This window comes from Corylus avellana, chromosome 3 (assembly GCF_965113065.1).
Source record: "Corylus avellana chromosome 3, dhCorAvel1.hap1.2, whole genome shotgun sequence".
Taxonomy (NCBI): Eukaryota; Viridiplantae; Streptophyta; class Magnoliopsida; order Fagales; family Betulaceae; genus Corylus; species Corylus avellana.
The window spans coordinates 26,524,223-26,544,900 of record NC_142492.1 but is presented as its reverse complement, the minus strand read 5'-3'; the positions used below and the strand labels follow the sequence as shown (position 1 = coordinate 26,544,900).

At 34.8% G+C, this 20,678-nt stretch overlaps 1 protein-coding gene and 1 pseudogene across 2 annotated transcripts; both read left to right on the top strand.

Moving 5' to 3' along the window:
- Positions 1–9,024: 9,024 nt before the first annotated feature.
- On the top strand, positions 9,025–12,010 carry LOC132176207 (uncharacterized; annotated as a pseudogene). The gene is made up of 4 exons (XR_009439501.2): positions 9,025–9,341; positions 9,594–9,697; positions 9,781–9,865; positions 11,627–12,010. The product of XR_009439501.2 is annotated as an uncharacterized LOC132176207 (transcript).
- Positions 12,011–17,054: 5,044 nt separating this feature from the next.
- PRK (phosphoribulokinase) lies at positions 17,055–19,938 on the top strand. The gene is made up of 5 exons (XM_059588349.2): positions 17,055–17,987; positions 18,597–18,681; positions 18,802–18,886; positions 19,045–19,289; positions 19,388–19,938. The coding sequence occupies exons 1-5, from the start codon at positions 17,422–17,424 to the stop codon at positions 19,637–19,639; spliced, it is 1,233 nt and encodes a 410-aa protein (XP_059444332.1). The 5' UTR covers positions 17,055–17,421; the 3' UTR covers positions 19,640–19,938.
- Positions 19,939–20,678: the final 740 nt, after the last annotated feature.

Below are 20,678 nucleotides of genomic sequence, written 5' to 3'. Positions count from 1 at the left end.
TTCTACCTCCTCCACTCGGTTGTGGTTGGCTTGACGGCGACGACAGTGGAAATACTGGACCAACAGGAAGAAAATGATGACGCGGGAGGCAAAGATTCCCCAAAATATCGGAAGGAAAAGGTTATTTTGCTCGTGCATTTTGTATACGGAATGAGGCAATATTTCTGCTTTTCCTCCAAAGTCTTTACTCCGGGTGAGGGGGAGGGAACTTCCATGCGTCTGGTAAATCTCTGAAACGCTGCTTCTCAAAACTGTTGCCTTTCTTTTTCTTCTTTTCTAAGGAGGATAAGAAAATAAAGACAAATTACAATAACAATGCGTAGCAGATCCTTACCTACTGCCTGACATGATAAGTTGCCTGACATCACATGGGTTGCCAAAAATGGAAAGTCGTAGGTGATTTTCGAAACCAAATTAAGAATAAAGAACAAAAAAAATTAATAATAATATAACCACACTGATTAGGGTTTCTTGAATCAAAAAGGCTAACGATCGTTAAAACCAAGGGAAAATCAATCTACTTGCATTGGTTAGGTATTACTTTTATTATGCTATTAATTACTAGGGCCCTAGCTTGGACTGCTTCCTAACAATGCAACTGCCTCCTGCATTTTTTTTCCATCCCTTTTATTGATTGCAGAGTTTGACTCAAGAATAGTAGGATTAACGGGACCTGCAGTATCAGCTATTAGGCAGATTTGCCCAGGAGTACCGCGTCTATTTTAAGAAGGTAGAAGAGGAGGGAGATGATTATCTTGTTGACTCTTCCCACAACGTGTATCTGATGAGCCCAAAAATGGAGGTTGTGAGATGCTTTGGTGTAGAGTACAATGCAGAGGAACTTTGAGATGCAATAATGAAGGAACTGAGGACCACCCTGACCTAATGTCTCCCAAGATTTTGAAAGGTTGCCCATATTAATTTCTCCGATGCGGTAAGGAAAATATTATATTTTAGACAGCCATTCTAACATGACCTTTGTTTTTGTGGTTCTTTCATTCCCAAAATTTTTAAATTTCACACTCATATGTTATATACTGAGTTCAAATGTCAATGAGTTTCTTGTTTGAAAATCATCTAGACAAGAGCATAGAAAGATGAACAGATCAATCTGATTATTGAAGGCTATCTTTAAAGTTACACTAGCTAGATAATATGCACTGCTTAATTAATCTACATTTTTTTTTGAAAAAAAAAAAAGAAAAAAAAAAGGCAACTGCCAGGTGTCTTTTATAGTGATGATCTGTCGTTTTTGTCCATGTGTATTAATGTTTATTTGATCATTATTTCACTACGTTGGTCCATGGATGATTGACATAATTGTCGCACCATAAAAGTGGAGACCATGATAAAATAAAAAAAGTGATTTTTAGTATTATTATTTTCTTTTCTTCTGGGTTAATTTGTTCCATGCCTCTATGCACCGGCCACCTATTTCCTCCCAAAAATAATTCCTCATTATTTCTCTCTGACGAAAAATATGTGGATTATAGGAAGCATAAAATTCAGAAGGGGCCACAAGAAAGGCATGGTTTATTACAGGAGTTTGAAAAAGAAATCGGGAAAAAGAAGAGAAATATTTCACTTAATTATACAGGCTTGTCCCATTATTATTATTATTTTTTAACTTTCTTTCAACCATAATTTAATAAGGCAAATGCTTTTGTCCATTCTCCCACCCATCTCCCCACCATCTCCTCACCATCTCTTCTCTGTTAATTTTTTTGCTTTTTTATTTTTATTTTTTGAAAAAAATTATGTTAAAGAGAGAAGATGGTAGGGAGATGAGTGAAAGAATGCATTGTAGCAAACCTCATTTAATAATTATATAAGGTGATGCAGGTGCAGCAGATAATGATGTCACACCGTCGTCACCATGCATTGCACTCTTAGTCTCTTATCCATCCATCTCTATAAAAGGGCAGGAGGCATGGTTCATTAACCACAGTATTACAATCAGTCAATCACAGTAGTCTTCCTCCTTCAATCTTCGACATGGCCTACCACCAAGGTGGTAGTTGAATTGGCAAATGAAATTTTTTTTATCCTAATGATCGCGTGTTCGAATTTGCTTGCGATAGTAGATGCGTGAACCAGATGTTATTATGAAGGGGTTTTGCTGGCTCACACCTTGGTAGGGCTGTGGTGACGGATTCGCCTTCTCAGACAGTAGCTATGGTTCAAACCGAACATTCTGCAGCGGGTGAAAACTCCGATAGTAACGCCCAAGAAAAAAAATTACATTGATCACCTCTTCTCGCCCTTTTAATTAAAAAAAAAAAAAAAAAAAAAAAAATCTTCGATATGGCCTCAGTTAGGGGTGCAAAGGCGGTTACGGTTAGCGGTTAGTGGCAATAACCGCTAACCGTAACCGCCTTAGCGGTTAGTAGATTTTACTAACCGCAACCGCTAACCGCCTAGCGGTTAACGGTTAGCGGTTAGCGGCCGGTTAGCGGTTAGCGAAATAGATAACCGCCCGCTAACCGCTTTTTTAAAATTGGGCTTTTTTTTGGGCTTTTTGGACTTATTTTTTTGGGCTTTTTTTTACCCTCATTTTTTTTTTCTTGTATTTTTAATATTTTCTTGGGCCCAATTGCTATAAAAAGAGCCCATATTGAAAAATCAAAAATATTTGACCCAAAATTTACGTTTACTTGTACTTTAAAAAAATTTCCTTAAATATTAAATCATAACCGGTTAATTATTTAAATTCTTATCATATTTACTTATAATCTTTTTTCTTTGAATTGAACTTAATATATAATGGTAAATGGTAATGTTCGAACTCCTAAATCCTAAATTCCTAAAGTATCTAATAATGCTTTAATTAAATTGTAGACTTGTAGTTATAAGTAATATATTGTTTAATTCAATTGAATCAATTGTGATTATCATTGTACATGAATCATATGATTAACTTGTAGACTTATGACTTATGAGTTATGTCCTATTATATATGTATTATTTATTATTATATAATCATATGATTTAATGATCAAGTCATCATGTGATATAATCATATCAATTATAGTGATAATATATAAATTACTAAAATTATAATGATAATACATTAATACTTAAATTGTGTTTATAAGTAACACATTGGTCATTGTTTAATCTAATGTCAATTACTTAATTTGATATTATACGAATCATATCATCATTGTACATTAATAATATGATTCACTTGAAGTCTTGAATAAAGTATTTGAATTGTCATTGAATCATATGATTAAGTATTGATATTATACATTTATATTATTCATATACATATGTAGACTTATATAGACTTATAACATATATAGACTTATAAGTTTATAATATACATTGGAAATAAGTCTCTAGATATTTAATTGTTGTATTAGTATGAATTGGTATACTTATGAGTTATGTCATATTATATATATATATATATATATATATATATAATTTGTTATTATATAATTAAATGATTTAATGATCAATCTCATATGATATAATCAAATAAATTATAGTGATAATATATTAATACTCAAATTGTGATTTAATTATTTTTTAAAAAAAAATTGTGATTTAATGATCAAGTGATTATATGATATAATCATATAAATTGTAGTGATAATATATTAATACTCAAATTGTGATTTAATTATTTTAAAAAAAAATTGTGATTTAATGATCAAGTGATTATGTTATATGTATAAATATTTTTATAATTATAATTATAAAAATATATTATATAAAAAAGCGGTTAGCGGTTAGCGGTTACGGTTAGTAGACCCAATAACCGCTAACCGCTAACCGCTAGGCGGTTATAGCGGTTAGGCGGTTAGCGGTTAATGCGGTTAGACGGTTAGGCGGTTAGGCGGTTGGCGGTTATAGCGGTTAGCGGTTAGCGGACGGTTTTTAACCGCCCGCCTTTGCACCCCTAGCCTCAGTGGTTTTGATGGTTTTCTTTCTTATTCATCTCGTGATAGGAGTGTCTGAAGCCCATGGCCACCTGCGACTTGGCTTCTACTCTGAGACATGCCCTGAAGTTGTGGAGTCTCATAATTAACCATTCCAAAGTCCCAAGTTTTTTTTTTTTTTTTTAAGTTTGGTTTATCAGAGGTTTTGGTTTGGTTTATCTTATTAATGCATGCTAATATATATACTAGACGATGTGTGTTATTATTATTTTTTAATATATATATATATATATATATATATATATATACAATAAATCACACAAATAGATCGATCTAGGTAAAAGCATCTCTACATGCAAGCTAAGCCACATTATAATCTGCTGCATCATAGTAAATTCTCGGAGCTCATCACAAGTAAGAGCTTGAATAAAGATTGAAAGAACTTAGGAAAGTGAAAAAAAAAATAATGGTAAAGGTAACCCAATATTATTTTTACCGATTTCTTTTTCAAACTCCTGTACGTCACCCTTAAGGGTAAAGGTAAACCATGCCTTTCTTGACTTCTTGTGGGCCCCTTCTGAATTTAATGCTTCCTATAATCCGCATATTTTTAGCCAGAAAGAAATAATGAGGAATTATTTTTGGGAGGAAATAGGTGGCCGGTGCACCCACCGGTGTCGTCAGGTTGTTTGAGAATCAAGGTGACATGCGAATGACCAAAAGGCAACTCCAGGAGCATTTTCTAACGCTTAAACATAAATATAATTTTAAGATTTTAATAATTATAAAATTTATAATTAATTATGTATTACTTAGTTTGTATATATAACAAAAATTCCAATTAATGGGCCCTAGCTAGCTAGTACAGAGTACGTAAGTTCAACCGGCCAGTGAGAAGATGCACAACTGTAGTAAAATATCTTAGTTTATTTTAAGATATAGATGCTTATATCAAAAGCTTTGGAGTTCAACCGCATTCAAAAGCCCCAACATCCACAAACAATTCCCTTTGTAAACACAAGATTTTGATGTCTCAATGGACTAAAATTCCAAATTGATCCAATTTAGAGCAACTAGCTAGCTAGATGCAACCTTCTTAGGAACGAGGCAGTCGCATTAATTGTTTAGGAAGCGATCCAGCTACAACTTTCTTTTTTTGGGCAACTGATCACGTGACAACATTAACCCTCTGCAAACTTAACTAGACACCACCAACTTTTATTGGAGAGAAATAATGAAGAATTGTTTTGGGATGAAAAAGGTGGCCGGTGTCGTCAGGTTGTTTGAGAATCAAGGTGACGTGGGAATGACCAAAGGCAACTCCTGGAGCTGATCATGGATTTGAACAAAGGTGACTCGAATCGAGCTCGGCCGCTTGATCCTGCAAGAATGCCTGAAGTCATATTAATGCTATTGTGTGTGCTTATGATTCTGTGCGCTATGTTTGCGAAGAGGCCAGGCCGGCACTGTAGCTGGAACGGCACTGTTCCAGCTACAGTGCCAACAGCAAAAATTGACCTTTTACTCTTTTTTTTTTTTTTTAATAAAGCAAAATATATATATAAAAAATAAAAAAAATAAAAAAATGAGGAGAAAGGGGTGGTGTTCCAGCCACCCCTTGGCCAAAATGGGGTGGCCGGACCACCCCATTTTTGGCCAAGGGGGTGGCTGGAGCCACCCCCTGGCCGATCTGGGGGTGGTTCAACCACCCCCATGGCCAAGGGGGTGGTCCGGCCACCCCCTTGGCCAAAAAAAAAAAAAAAAAAAATGCGGACTGGGTGCATTTGGGGTGGCCGGACCACCCCCAAGGGGCTGGGGGTGGTTTCGGCCACCCCATACCAGCCATATGGGGTGGCCGAAACCACCCCCAGCCCCTTGGGGGTGGTCCGGCCACCCCATACCAGCCATATGGGGTGGTCGAAACCACCCCCAGCCACCCCCTTGGCCAAAAAAAAAAAAAAATGCGGACTGGGTGCATTTGGGGTGGCCGGACCACCCCCAAGGGGCTGGGGGTGGTTTCCGCCGCCCCTTGGGGGTGGTCCGGCCACCCCAAATGCACCCAGTCCGCATTTTTTTTTTTTTTTTGGCCAAGGGGGTGGCCGGACCACCCCCTTGGCCATGGGGGTGGTTCAACCACCCCCAGATCGGCCAGGGGGTGGCTCCAGCCACCCCCTTGGCCAAAAATGGGGTGGTCCGGCCACCCCATTTTGGCCAAGGGGTGGTTGGAACACCACCCCTTTCTCCTCATTTTTTTTTTTTAATATTTTGCTTTATTAAAAAAAAAAAAAAAAAAAAAAGAGAACAAAAAGTCAATTTTTGCTGCTGGCCGTTCCAGCTACAGTGCCGGCCCGGCCTCTTCGCAAACATAGCCGTGGTTAATGAACCATTGTGACCATCATCTGCCTATTTATAGAGATCGATCCATAAAAGAGTGCGTGCATGCACGGTGACGAAGGTGTGACATCATCGATGGAGTCACCCTTTGTGTTGTGGTTAATTGTCTTTGCCTCTGTTATTTTGGGAATAGGATTTCATTATTTTAAATAAAAATAAAAATAATAAAATATTTAAAAAAAAACTAAGGGTGGCCAGCCAGCCCAACGGGGGTGGCCGGACCACCCCTGTTGGCCTGGGGTGGCTTCGGCCACCCCCTAGGGCCACCCCATTAATTTTTTTTTTTTAGTTTGGCCCAACGAGGTGGTCCGGTCACCACTTAGGGCCAAACAATTTTTTTTTTTTTTTTTTTTTTTTAAGTTTGGCCTTTGTCGCTGGCCGGATCAGCCCCATGGGCCACCCTAAACCAACAGGTTTGGGGTGGCTGAAGCCACCCCATGCCAACAGGGGTGGTCCGGCCAACCCCTATGGGCTAACTGGCCACCCTTAGTTTTTTAAAAATATTTTCTAATTTTTTATTTTTATTTTTTTAATTTAAAACAATATTTTATTATTATTTTTGGTTAGTGAACACGTGTCTTATTTATAGCTTTAAAATTTTTAAGAAAAAACCCTAACTATAAACTAAATATTCTTCGGTTCAAAATGAACTGAAGATGATCATATTCCATGCTTTTGCGGCCATGTCATTAATTCCCACGAGCTGCTTTGCTTTTGGCTTGTATTACTTATTATTTATTTTTTATTCTTCGGTTTAAAAGAACAAATGTCACCTGCTACGACTTTCCGTTTTTGGCAACCAAACAAAAGGGTACGAGCTAGGGACCACATACACCTGGCCAGCTGGTGGTTGGTCATGCGAGCAAAAATGCATGTGTTTAATTAGAAAACAACCACTTTTAATTTGTAGCTTATTAATCTTAATTACATTAATCTTTATTAGTACGTAAGACCATATATAGAGTACCCTAAGTCATGTATATATATATATATCTTCACGTAATTGATTAGATTAGAACAAGATTATTCGGTGCATGCATGGGTAATTGATCGATGAGAAGAAGAAGGTGGTGTACCCTTCATGTTTTAGTGGGTGAATGATCATGATCAAAATAGGATCATGCCACTATATATATATATATATATATATATATATATATATATATAGCTTTCAACCAAACAATTAATAATATGAAAAGAAATGCGATCTAGTCGTTTAATTTGTTCTGGGCAATTTGAATTTGTAACATCATATATATATATATATATATATATATATATATATATATATATATATATAATGAGTGCACCTGGGCTGGGCACCCCGGTTGATTTTTTTTAGCTCATGAATAGTGCCATTTTTTAAAACCATCAATCGGTGCAAATATATATATATATATATATTTTTTTTTGAGAAAATCGGTGCAAATAATTAAGAGTGCATGTACCTAGCTCCCTGTTTCTGTTGAGGATAGTTTGGTAATTATAACAACAAACTTAACTTCAAACTAGAATAAAAAAAAATTATGATTCTTTATGATGCTACATAAAATAATTAAGTCCATTAATTCGCTTTCAATGTTTTGTTTGTTTATCAACCGTGCAATTTCAAATGAAAAAAAATCATATAATTAATTAGGGCAGGGGTTTTGTTTTGTCAGATTCTGCTAGTCATTTTTCCTTGTAGTATTATCTCTTAATTTGTAATTTTTTTTGTCCCCTTGAGTTGAGTTATATATATACCTAGCTAATACCTGGCGAGTCTTTAATTAGGAATCATATATATAGTACATTAATTGAAAAAGAAAGAAATTAGGCTGGATTTCAAGGGATGCAAAGCTACCTATATACCTTAATTATGTGTCCTTTCAAAAAGGATTTTTTTCTTTTTGGTTATTGTTAATTTTTTTTTGACGGAAGTTGGACGGAATATGAACTTTGTTTTAATTAATAATTAAGTGAGGAGTTCTATGTGATACAAAATGAAAGTTAGCGGGATAAAAAAATAAAAAATAAAATCGTTAAACCACAAGAGGCAAAAAAGAAATATTTAACCAATTTTTTTTTTTTTTTTTTAATGAGCTTCTCTTCATTTTACATTTTTATTGATGTGACATTATATACACCATTAAATATAGCAAAATCAAATTTGTACCATGGAATGAATCATCTTTGTTTTACTCAAAATGATCTTCATCCCTACTTTTTAAGGTAATTTTGATTTATTAAATAAACAAGTATCCCATAAGATTCATTATTGATTTATCAATTTTTTTTTAAAAAATAAATAAATAAAGTTTACCTTATTCTTGATTTAGTGGTTCAAGGCAAATTTAATCAATTTTTTAAAAATTTTCTATTTAAAAAAAATATATAGTAAAAAATTTGAGAATGGCCAAATCATTATTCTGATGTTGGGGGTTCGGCCACCACACACTTGGCTAAAAGGGGTGGCCAAGCCACCCACATTTGGTTAAGGGGCCAAGGAAGTGCTCGGCTACCCACCGTCATTGACAATTTTTATTCTTTTCTTTTTGATTTTAAGAAGATATTGACAATTTTTGGTAATTAAAGAAGTATAGAAACAATCTTTAGTTTACAAAGGACATTGACAATCGGATTGATGAGGGTAAGCGAACTTTTCTCAATAGGCTATACATATACAGGCTGTGGACAACCTACAACCAACCCAAACACTATCTTAATCCAAGACTGTAGCATACTAACCCAATTCCCAAACATACCTCATTGTAGCACCAAATCAGAGTTTCCTCCAAAAGAACAAAACGAAAAGGCCAAAGCTCGTGGAAACCATTACTGACAACCATGATGCAGAGATGGTGCGCCAAGCTTCAGTCTCTGGGCCTTCGGTCGACCCAGACTCTTCCTTCTCGATCTTCTTCTACTTCACGTCGCCTCATCCACACTTTCCCATAGCTCCACCAAGCCCTCCATTTTGCATCGAGGAGTAGATGGAGCTGCAGGCCCCTCCTCAATGCCTCTTCAACAGCCCATCCTTCACTGGCTTTGCACCCATTTATCTCCCCGCTTCCTCCATCTGTAAGTTGGAGTTTTGATTTATTTTTGTCTTCTTTTTGATTTGTAGCCATTTTCTTTATTGTCCATTTGGATACTGAGGAAATGCCTGAGAGAGGAAGACCCCGAATTTTGAATGTTATAGTTCTTACATGCAATCTTATCCAAATTTTTGGCATGGGGGGATTGACTAATTCGTTTCAAGTATTGGAATTTGAAGTTTGGGCATCCTTGTGCTTGTGAATAGATACCTTTTATTTGTTTATATGTGTGTAGGTAGTTCAAGTGCGGCATGTTTCGTCGAGAGAGCGGAAGAAGAGGAGAAAGCCAATGACACCGGTCACGTCCAAGTTAAAGAAAACCAAAATGAAGTTTTATTCGTAGGTTTACACGTTTATACTGCTTCTTTTGAAACAACTATTATTCTTTTGTGTACTAAATGGTTTTGATGTTTCTTGATTAGGTCTTACAAGTCCAGGTTTAGGACAATGAATGATGGGAATATTCGGCGTTGGAAGGAGGGAAAGCGGCACAATGCGCATTTCAAGGTTTGATTTTTTGAATTTTTTTTAATCCCAATGAAAATTGAATTCTCAACTCCATATCTTATCTGTTTGAAAATTGAACAGGTATTTATAAATCCACTTAAAAAAAATAGTGCAAATTTTCATGATGAAGTAACATGACTTTAGGTTGCATTGCATTTAGAAACAGATATTTAAACTATCAATCTTCTTTAAGAAGGTAGTATATGCATACTATCTTTTTATTTGAAGCGGTTTTTTGTCATCATGGTTTCTCTCTTGGTTTATTTGACCCTGCACTATGTACACAACTCAAAAAAAATTGGATGAGTTGAAATGTGAGTTAAAAATATCTCTATTATTTGTCTATCCAATGCGAGTAGATTGTAAAATCGACTTTGGATTCATAACCTGCTAATTTACTTGTGCCTTTGCTTTTGGTCTTTAGGGTTTAGGGTTTAATTGTGTTCGTTATAGCAATATGAATTATATATATATATAAGAAGATGTCTTGGCTATGTTCTTGGGCTTTGTCGAGATGTTTAGAGGGATCTCCATCTCCTTTGGTTTTCTGTGCCTAATGGGTATGTTGGGTGATTAGGGTAAAAATTTTGGCCATTATTTTTGAGTTGAATGGTTTGGACAATTTTCTGAGAGTGCCTTTTCTTGGGTTATTGTGGAGGCCACAATAGGTGATCAGTGGATTTTGGACACTTTTTTTTTAATAAAAAAAAAGAAAAAAAGTAAAAAGTGTTCCATATTTATGTTGATGCTTGCTTAGTTGTGGGTTATATTCTCTCTATTGGGTGGATTGCTTGTCCAATTTTAAGATCAAGCTTGGGATACTACCCAAGGATCCTTTATAAACAAACAAAAAAAAAAAATTCATGTCTTGACTTCACTGCATGATTTCGAGCTTGGTTTAAGCTTTTATTCCAATGATTTCATTAGTTTTCTTTTTTGTGTCATTCATAGCATGGGTACTTAGATTTAGAGTAGATTTGATATGAACCTGCCAAAGATGCCACTTTTCAAGCAAATTGACACTTAGAAAAGAGTTAAAGAAAAAAAATTCCAGCAATATTCAGGAAGATAAGATTGAAGTTGGAACAATAAAAGATCAATTTCTAGGCTTCAAAGAGTCCAAGAACTCAAATATGAAATTTTTATATATTAGAGAAGAAAAGGCTGTCTACAATTACTCAAATGAGGCTATTTATAATAGCCTTTATTAACCCCTAAAATCCTAGCCCTTCATCTGTCATAGAACAAATAAATCTTAACCATCCAACTTAATGTTCTCGTGGCTACTCCCATCAAGAACATCACACACCTTCCTACCACAAATCGCTCATGTTTGGAAGACAATCTTCCTCCTCCACTCTCCGTTGTCATCACTCTATCAACATCCTCTTCCTCATCATCGTAGTCATCATAAGTTGGTTCCGGTAGCTTCCCAATTTAAATAATCCTGTGCATGCATATTTCCAAAAAAAAATCAGAAACTTCTATTTTGATTCCTCCACTGTTTAAGTCAAGCTATGGACCAATTGATCCTCTACTCTGCCTTGTGCTGCATGTTCTATAAGTCCAGCATCATGAAAGGGGTTCATCTTCTATATCATCACTGTCATCCTCAATACCAAACTGATATGATCCCAATAACAATTTAAACATGATTAACATTGTATTCATTGTTATGTCATTATGAGGACTGCTGAATTGGATTGTGCCACATCATGAAAAAAAAAGCTATTCTGACATGTTTGATTATGGCTTTTCTAGGTATGGCACTGAGAAAACTATGCGGCTGACGCCATCGAAGCCCACGACCTCCCCCTTACAAACACGCCGGGCCATCACCATTAGGCACCATATGTCACGCAAAATAAGAGTCTGAGTTGCTAATGTATGTTTAAACTTTATATACAGGACATGGTGAAAAGGGTACTCTTAAAGTCTCATGCATTCTATTCAAAAATAAGAGCGCTTTTATCCTGCTAGTCAAAAAAGCTAAGCTGACATGATAATTGTTAAAGAAAGGGAAGGTGTCCAATAACTTATATATACATGATTAAGCTTGTACTTAAGTCACATGAAACACTTGGAATCGTAACATTTTTACTGCCTTTTGGCTAAGAATACTAAATTTATACTCTAATTCAAGGATGTGGCTGTTGGGTAGTATATTAGTATCGGATTAAGCTATTTAATTTACTGTTGCAGTTTCTAGATTTTTGGGATTGCTGTGTTTTTAGATGATACTGCTTTTCTTTTATATCTAATTAGAAATTCTAACTATTTGGAGGATGATAATAATTTTACAGGAGCTTTTGTCTATGCAAAGTGCAAACTTTTCAATCTTCACTGTTTCAAGCGTGCCTTGCTATCAACATGATTGTGGACGATCGTTAAGAATGAAAGACCAAAGTTTTCCCTAATCAACATAGAGAATTACATTGGTCTACGAACATGTTTGAAATTGCATTGGAAAATAGAATTTTTGTCCTTCGAAATAATGTTTTTAGAAAAAAAAAAAAAAAAAAACCTTTAAATAGTTCATTAACAAGGTGTAGTTTATTTAAAGGGAAAATTACAGTTTACCCTCCAAAGTTGACAGCGTTTTTTAATTCAAACACCAAAGTTTCAATTTTTGCAATCTCTCCCCCCCTCCCACCTCAAAGTTCTAAATTTTTGCAACTTGACCAATTGTATCCAAAACTTCCCATATTGCCCATAATTTTTATTTTTTTATTTTTTATAAAAAAATTTTTTAAAAAAAAATTGGGGTGGCTACGGCCATCTGGCCATTTTTACAGTCCCCAATTTATTTATTTTTTCATAAAAAAATAAAAATTAAGGGCAATATGAGAATTTTGAGATAATATTGGACGAATTGAAAAAAAATTGAAACTTTGTGGGGGTGGATTGCAAAAATTGAAACTTTGGTGTTCTAATTAAAAAACGCTGTCAACTTTGAGAGGGTAAAGTGTAATTTTCCCTTATTTAAAAAATAAATGAACTAAGCATGAAATTTTAATACTAGCTAGTTTTAATTTGGCTCGATTATAATCCTATGGGCACGAGTCTTTAAGAAAATGACCTAATCAAAATTTTATTTACTATAACTTTTTGCTATCAATTATTCTGTTTATATAGTATCTTGTCAAACTTTTCGTTGCATTTTAAAACAATAACCCGATTAAACTTGTTATTTTGTCTTATACCGTATATATTTTACTAATTATTATAATAATTGATTTGTATCTTAGATATATAGGTGTATGATGAGTTATGTACTTCTTGTAGTTCTCAAAAGTTGAGAGGAAAAAATTACTTTAATTTGATGTTGGGTAGCAACACATCCCGTGGAAAACGATTTTTATTTTACTTTATTTTATTTTTCAATTAGTTTTGGTTAATCGAGAGCAATGTTTCATCATTCATGAGAGTATTTAGATAGTAACGGTTTCACAATAATGAAGTATATCTCTTCACCTACAACATAAGTATTCATTGTTTACCGTCCTTTTCATTTATTTTTATTTTTATTTTTTCTAAGCAAAAAGGAAGGAGGGGGCGACCAGAGCAGCTAGGGTTTAGATGGTAAAAAATTGTAAGTGCTCCTTCAAGTCAGTTGGGCCACCAAAAACACTAGCGACACCCAAGCCGTTAGTATGGAAATAATTCCAAATGCTTCTCATTTTGAGATTCGACCATCGGACCTTCCACTCACCAAACCGCTAGCTAGGAGTTAACCCAAATGCTAATAGACCACCACCCTCGGCGGTAGGTTTTCCATATTCCGACATAAGAATTATTCCATTATATGTAATGTCCAGCACATATAGCCAAAAATTTTAGTGATTGTAGCACAAGCTTGCTTTAGGTCTTCTACCAAAGGTCCAAAGCATATTACCATCATCTAGCAATCATATCACCTAGTCATAATCGGAAAATTTGAAAAATGAGAGAAAAAAAGAAGGTTGAAGAAAACGAGTTTTTTTTTTTTTTTTTTTTTTTTTTTTAATAATTTAAAATTTATGAGCAATTTAGGAGTGTAACGAAGAAATAACAAATGGGAAGCTTGAGAGGTTGCATGGGGATGGAGATGGAGCAAGTGGGAGAATGTAGACTGGATTTTATATTAGATTAGGGTGATGACATGCATGCTCTTTGCTTCTTTGTCTCCCCAAATGGTTCCCTTTTAGATCCAAATGTATTCAAACACCACATAATTGCTGCCTCATCAGCTGCTCAAACAGTATGCTTCTTTCCCTTTTTATCTTATTTTATATGATGAATTATACCAGAAAAAAAAAAAAAAAACAAAAACAAAAGAGAGAGAGAGAAATTAGATAAAAATAAATAAAAAAATTACTTGAGGAAGAGAATTAAGAAAAGAAAATGACTAGGCAATTACTACATTTTCAAGAAACTTTCTTTGAGATAGTGAGTCTTTCACTCAGGAACCCAATTTAAAATAAATAAAATGACATGGCCTAAGAACAAGTTAGTCAAATTTGTGGGATATTTTAAAAGACTAAAGACAGTTGATGTTCTCCTTTAATTGCTTTTATATATATAGATTTAATATATGTCCATGCAATATCTACCAATTTTTTTCCCATTCAATATAGGAGAGGGGAAATGGGCAACATCTTACCCATTTAATTTAACTCTTTACAATCTTACCTACTTGAATATTCGAAATTCTCACCAAGGCCCGTACGGTATTGTAGTATTCTTGGTCATAAAAATATTGAATAATTCAATTCATCACCCTCCATCCCTCCAAAGCTTATGTGACGTGGTCTCTCCGAATATTATGAAAAACCAAATATTATGAAAAACCACGCTACATAGGCTTTTAAGGAATTGGAGAGCGAGCAGAGGATGTATAGCATTACTCAAAAGCATTATTAGGTTTACTTTGATACCATTTATCATGACTCATAGCCCAATTTTCTGCTCGATAAGTGGTAAATTGTCTCACCCCCAGCTCAGCTTGCATAGAACAACTTTCATCTTCCTATCCTTCAACTCTTTTACACCCCAATTCTGAATGTCATCTCAAGTAGTAAAAGGATCAACTAATAAACAATTTCTCATAATCTCCCTCCAAATTCTTTTACTTAACCCACAAGTGAAAAATAGGTCATCCCTCCCCTCAATACAACTCCTGCAAACTAGACACATTACATCTCCTTTAAAACCCCACTTCAACAGTACTTAAACTATCGTGTATAGCCAGCTAGAAAACAAACACATGCTTTGGAATTGCCATCGAATATCGAACTACATTCCACCAAGCTACTTTCGGCATTTGACTTCAAATAGCATTTCATGTAAGGTTGTTAACGAGCCAAGCTTACTCGAGATCGACTCATTTGAGTTTTACTCAAACTCGAGTTCAACTTATGTATTTTTTTTTTTAACTAGAAAGTTCAACTAAGTAATCAGCTTGGGTCAAGTATTTTTTTGGGTTTGCAAAAATAAATAATAAAACTTAAATTTAAATAAATTGCTAAATATTCAAGCCGAATTGTAACACTCATGTTCCAAGTGGTATGATATTGTCCGCTTTGGGTCAAGCCCGCACGGTTTTATTATTAGATTTATCCCCAAAAGGCATCTTACCATTTAGAGAAAGTATATTCTATAAAAATACATTATCTTTTCTATGCCTAGGCAATGCGAGACGTCACACGAATATTGTTAAAAAAATTTATCAACTTCTCCACAAAAAAAAAAAAAAATACAAATTTTTAAGTATAAAGTTCATTCTAAACAAAAGTAAGTCAATGCCCAAGTTGGCTTATAGACGAGTGACGACTAAGAGTGAGAATTCTTGTTGCTCCTTTTTCTTTTTCTTTTTTTTTTTTTTTTTTTTAAAAAAAAAAATTGAATCCGGGACAAGGTTACTAGGGATTTGTGTCCTAGATTTGTGATTGCTCATTAAAAAAAAAAAAAAAAAAAAAAAAAAAAAAAATAGTGGAAGCAACCACAAATCCAAGACACAGCTAGGTACATCATAATTGACTTTGCATTTTTTTTTCTTCTTTTTATAATAAAAAGTAGGAGTATTTTAATTTTTTTTTACGACATTTAACAAAAAATAATAATAATTAATTAAAAGTTTTTAAACTTAAAAAAAAAAAGGGGAAAAGAACATAATCATTAAGCATTTTTAAATGTCTTAAAGGAGTTTAACAAACATCATATGCTAGTACTAAAATATTTTCTTTTAAAAGAGTTCCACACAAATGGGCCATCCTGGACTGTCAAGACAAACAAGTGTGCCCCATTCACATTTCTTAATGGATGAAACCGGGTCACCCACAGCTACTGCAAACCTCTGCTTAAAACCAAAACCGTAGACTGGATGAACACAATTGCATCAAAAAAGACAGTTTTCTTTCCATAAGAAAAAATTTCCTTGGACTCAATTTATAAAATTGATATATATTATTTAATACGTGAAAAATATGTACTTTTTATACAATTGCTTAAACGACACAATACAATTGTATACATGGAATTGAAAGAAAAATTACAGAAACACCCTGTCCATATATATCAAAATCAAATTGTCATAGAAATTACAGCTAGTGTAGTGTATCAAAGCAGAAGTATAACACTATATAAATCAACTCTAACTCGCCCAATTTAATAAAATGGGTCAGATCCATTAACCCTAATTTGTAAATTTTGTATTAAGTTCGTGTAAAAAATTGTTAATCTTAAATGTTGTGTGTCGGGTTTGAATCATGTCAAAGTATAAGTATAAAACTATATAGATAATTATAGCCTGACCTATTTAACTAAACGGATTAAATCTCTCGACCCTAAAACAATTCACTATTTTCTGTTTGATTTGTATTGAATTTACAGACCCCTTTTTTTTTTTTTTTTAATTAACGATGTATGTGGTCCTGATCAACACGACTCCCATAACTGTGAGATTACACACACACAAGAGTACAGTCCAAAGATAGAAACATTGGAAGATATGGGCTCCAAATCTCTCCTCCATTCTACACCCTCCACCCCTCATCTTCAACCAGCCACCCCCTTGGTGCCACGTGGCGTTGCAAATATCCAAAATGCAATGAATCACCACCAAGCTTCTCCATCCCTCATTTTATCACAAATTTCATCAGCAACTCCATTTTTCTTTAATATATATAAACATATATATGAGGTAGAATTTTCTTTTGATGGGCAAAGAAAAATAATTTGACCCTTTTACCCACTCCCCATTGGTTTAATCCACCCATATCCCCCTCATCCCACCTTAAAATTACCTCCAAATTTGTCCAAAACCAGGGGTAGTCACATAAACATACAAACAAAAAGACACATCAGCCACCCATCACCAACGCCAACATTTTCCTCCCTTTCCAAAACTGCCTTCTGATTTCATCAACTCCTTTCTTCTCTCCCAAAGTTTCATATATAATCTCAAGGATTACAAGAAGCCAAACCCATTTCATGTTTACAACCAAAAACCATTTTCAACCATCTTTTCCTCTCTTAGAGCTTCTGTGAATTCCTGAGCAGAGAGAGAGAAAAAAAAAATGGCAATTTGCACCTCCCTGTATTCAACATGTTCAATCTCCACACCATCAAAGACCCACCTGGGATTTCACCAAAAACAGGTAGTTTTCTACAGCAGTGGCGTCAAGAAAACCAGCAAGAAAGGCGGCGGCGGTGGCTGCGGCAGCAGTCGCCCGTACGTGATAACATGCACAGCAAGTGACTCACAGACGGTTGTGATTGGGCTGGCGGCAGACTCGGGGTGTGGGAAGAGTACCTTCATGAGGAGGCTGACGAGCGTGTTCGGAGGAGCGGCGGAGCCACCAAGGGGTGGGAACCCGGACTCGAACACCCTGATAAGCGACACCACGACGGTGATATGCTTGGATGACTATCACTCGCTGGATAGAACAGGAAGGAAGGAGAAGGGAGTGACAGCACTTGACCCAAGAGCCAACAACTTTGATCTCATGTATGAGCAGGTTAAGGCTATCAAGGAAGGGATTCCTGTTGAGAAGCCCATTTACAACCATGTCTCTGGTCTTTTGGATCCTCCTGAGCTCATCAAGCCTCCCAAGATCCTTGTCATTGAAGGTTTGCACCCAATGTAAGTAAACCTGCAACCATTCCCTCTCTCATCTCATCTCATCTTATCTCGGTCGTATAACTGTAATAAAGTAATATACTAATATACTAACTGTAAAAATAATTTTTACTGTCACGTTATCTCAATTGTATGACAATTATATAATATTTTTTATAAAATTTATTTAAAAAAAAAAAGTCTTTATATTGTCGTATATAGCATTAGATAAGTTATTTTAATGTGGCTTGTAGGTCTACCTCATATCCAATAATGGTTGTATAAATACATATGATGTTTCAAATTTTCAATTCTAGAGCACAAGTAATATTATGCTATGAGAGCCTTGTCCTTTTCTTTCTTTTTCCCAAGAAAAAATAATATCTACATTTATTTGAATGGCTGTGGAATTGTGGCTGTCAATGTCATCGTCATCTTTTTCTTGGTGGGGCCTTGGCCATATTTAGGTTCACTTATAACCAACTATTATAAACTCCTATACAAAATGCTCTTGAAATTAAAACAAAATAAATAAAATAAAACAAAATACACATGCAAGTAATTTATTGCTAATAATGAGCAACAATCCTTTGAAATTAAAGCAATTAATAAGTTATCTTTGTGCACATGTAGGTATGATTCACGAGTAAGGGACCTCTTGGACTTCAGCATCTACTTGGACATCAGCAATGAGGTTAAATTTGCTTGGAAAATTCAGGTAATTGCTCTATAACGTCTGGTTTCAAAGTTGCTTGACATTTATACAACTCGATGAAGTAGCAGTGAAAATTCGTCTTTAAATCAGCAGTTTAAGCTAACTATGTTACAAAAATTGCAGAGGGACATGGCAGAGCGAGGACATAGCCTTGAAAGCATCAAAGCTAGTATCGAAGCCAGAAAGCCTGATTTTGACGCGTATATTGGTAATCTTTTTGAACCAAAACTCAATTACATAGTTATAACACACAGAAATACAGTATTCGGTTCAAAGCCTCTGTTCTCTAGTTATTTTAACAATGTTAAGTGTGCGTATTTCTCAAAATAGGAAAACCCCATGTTTATATTTTGTGGTTTGGTGCAGATCCACAAAAGCAATATGCAGATGCAGTGATTGAAGTGTTGCCAACGCAACTCATTCCTGGTGATAATGAGGGGAAGGTTTTGAGAGTTAGGTTGATAATGAAAGAAGGGGTGGAGCTTTTCAGCCCTGTTTATCTCTTTGATGAAGGCTCTACTATCTCATGGATTCCATGCGGTAGAAAGCTTACTTGTTCATACCCTGGCATCAAATTTTTCTATGGCCCTGATGCTTATTTTGGCCACGAGGTATAAACATTCTGTCAACATCCTCTGTTTTCTCTGTTTCCTCTGTTTCTTCCTCTGTTTGCAGGATTTAAGCCAATTCCTCTGTTTGATTGTCTTAGGTGTCTGTGCTGGAAATGGATGGCCAATTTGACAGATTAGATGAGCTGATCTACGTTGAAAGCCATCTAAGCAACATCTCTACCAAGTTCTATGGAGAAGTCACCCAACAAATGTTGAAGCATTCCGATTTCCCCGGCAGTAACAACGGAACCGGTCTCTTCCAAACCATAGTCGGGTTGAAGATTCGAGACTTGTACGAGCAGATAGTCGACAGCAGGGCGAAAACTCCGGTAGAAGCAGCAAAGGCCTAAAAACTGCCTTTGTGTATTGGACAAGGCACCACCAACCAAGCCTCTAAAATCATCTTTTCCACTTTCAGTTTCTTCATTTTTCAACTCCCCTTTTAGCCATGTTTCATTTGAGTGTTAGCCTATTGTTGTTGATAGGAAACAGAACACTCTGTACCTATTTATTGTAATGCTGTGGAGCCATGTAATATATAGAGAAGTAAAAGCAGAGATGAAGTTCACTTAAGAAGTTCATAAAAAGATTTGTACTTTTTTGTTTTGTTCAAAGAAACTCAAATTTAATTATTTAATTAATATTTTTATATTGTCCATCTCAATAAGGAAGATAGTATTGGAACTCAAAGTTAACGATTAGTCATTTGTCACATGTTTCATTTGATACGTCATAAACACTCAAATTCAATATGACATCAACAAGTGTCGAGCCATTCATAAAATAAAAAATAGACCCGACATGGTAGAAATTAGATAAACAATTAAACACAAAATCTGAGAACCTAAAAAGTAAACCTACAGTAACAAAAGATTTCAATTCCATTAATGTAGCATTGCATTAGGGTGTTAAGATGGATGTTGACGTATCAAATGAGACACATGTAATAGATGACAAACCGTTAATTTTAACAATAAACTGATAGATTGACATATTTTAAATTTGGGCAAAATCTAATGATTTTATTCCTGAAATTGAAAACCCAATGACTAAATTCAAATCATATGAAAACCTAAAGACTAAATATAATTTTTCCAAAAAAATATTTATAATTGGTTTACAACAATTATGATGTGCCATATATGGAATGGAATAAGGAATATTCCCATAATATTCTCAATGTATAGTGAATATTTCGAGAATATTATAATAATATTCTATATCTTAGCATGCATTACTTTTTATTAGAATAATGTTAAAAACTATATTTTTATGAAAAATGATTGGTGTTAATATTTTGTTCGCATTTTGTTCATATTCTTCTATCAATTCAGTAGATCAATCATTAGACTTATGAGGTCTACCACTGACTTATGTGAGGTCTACATA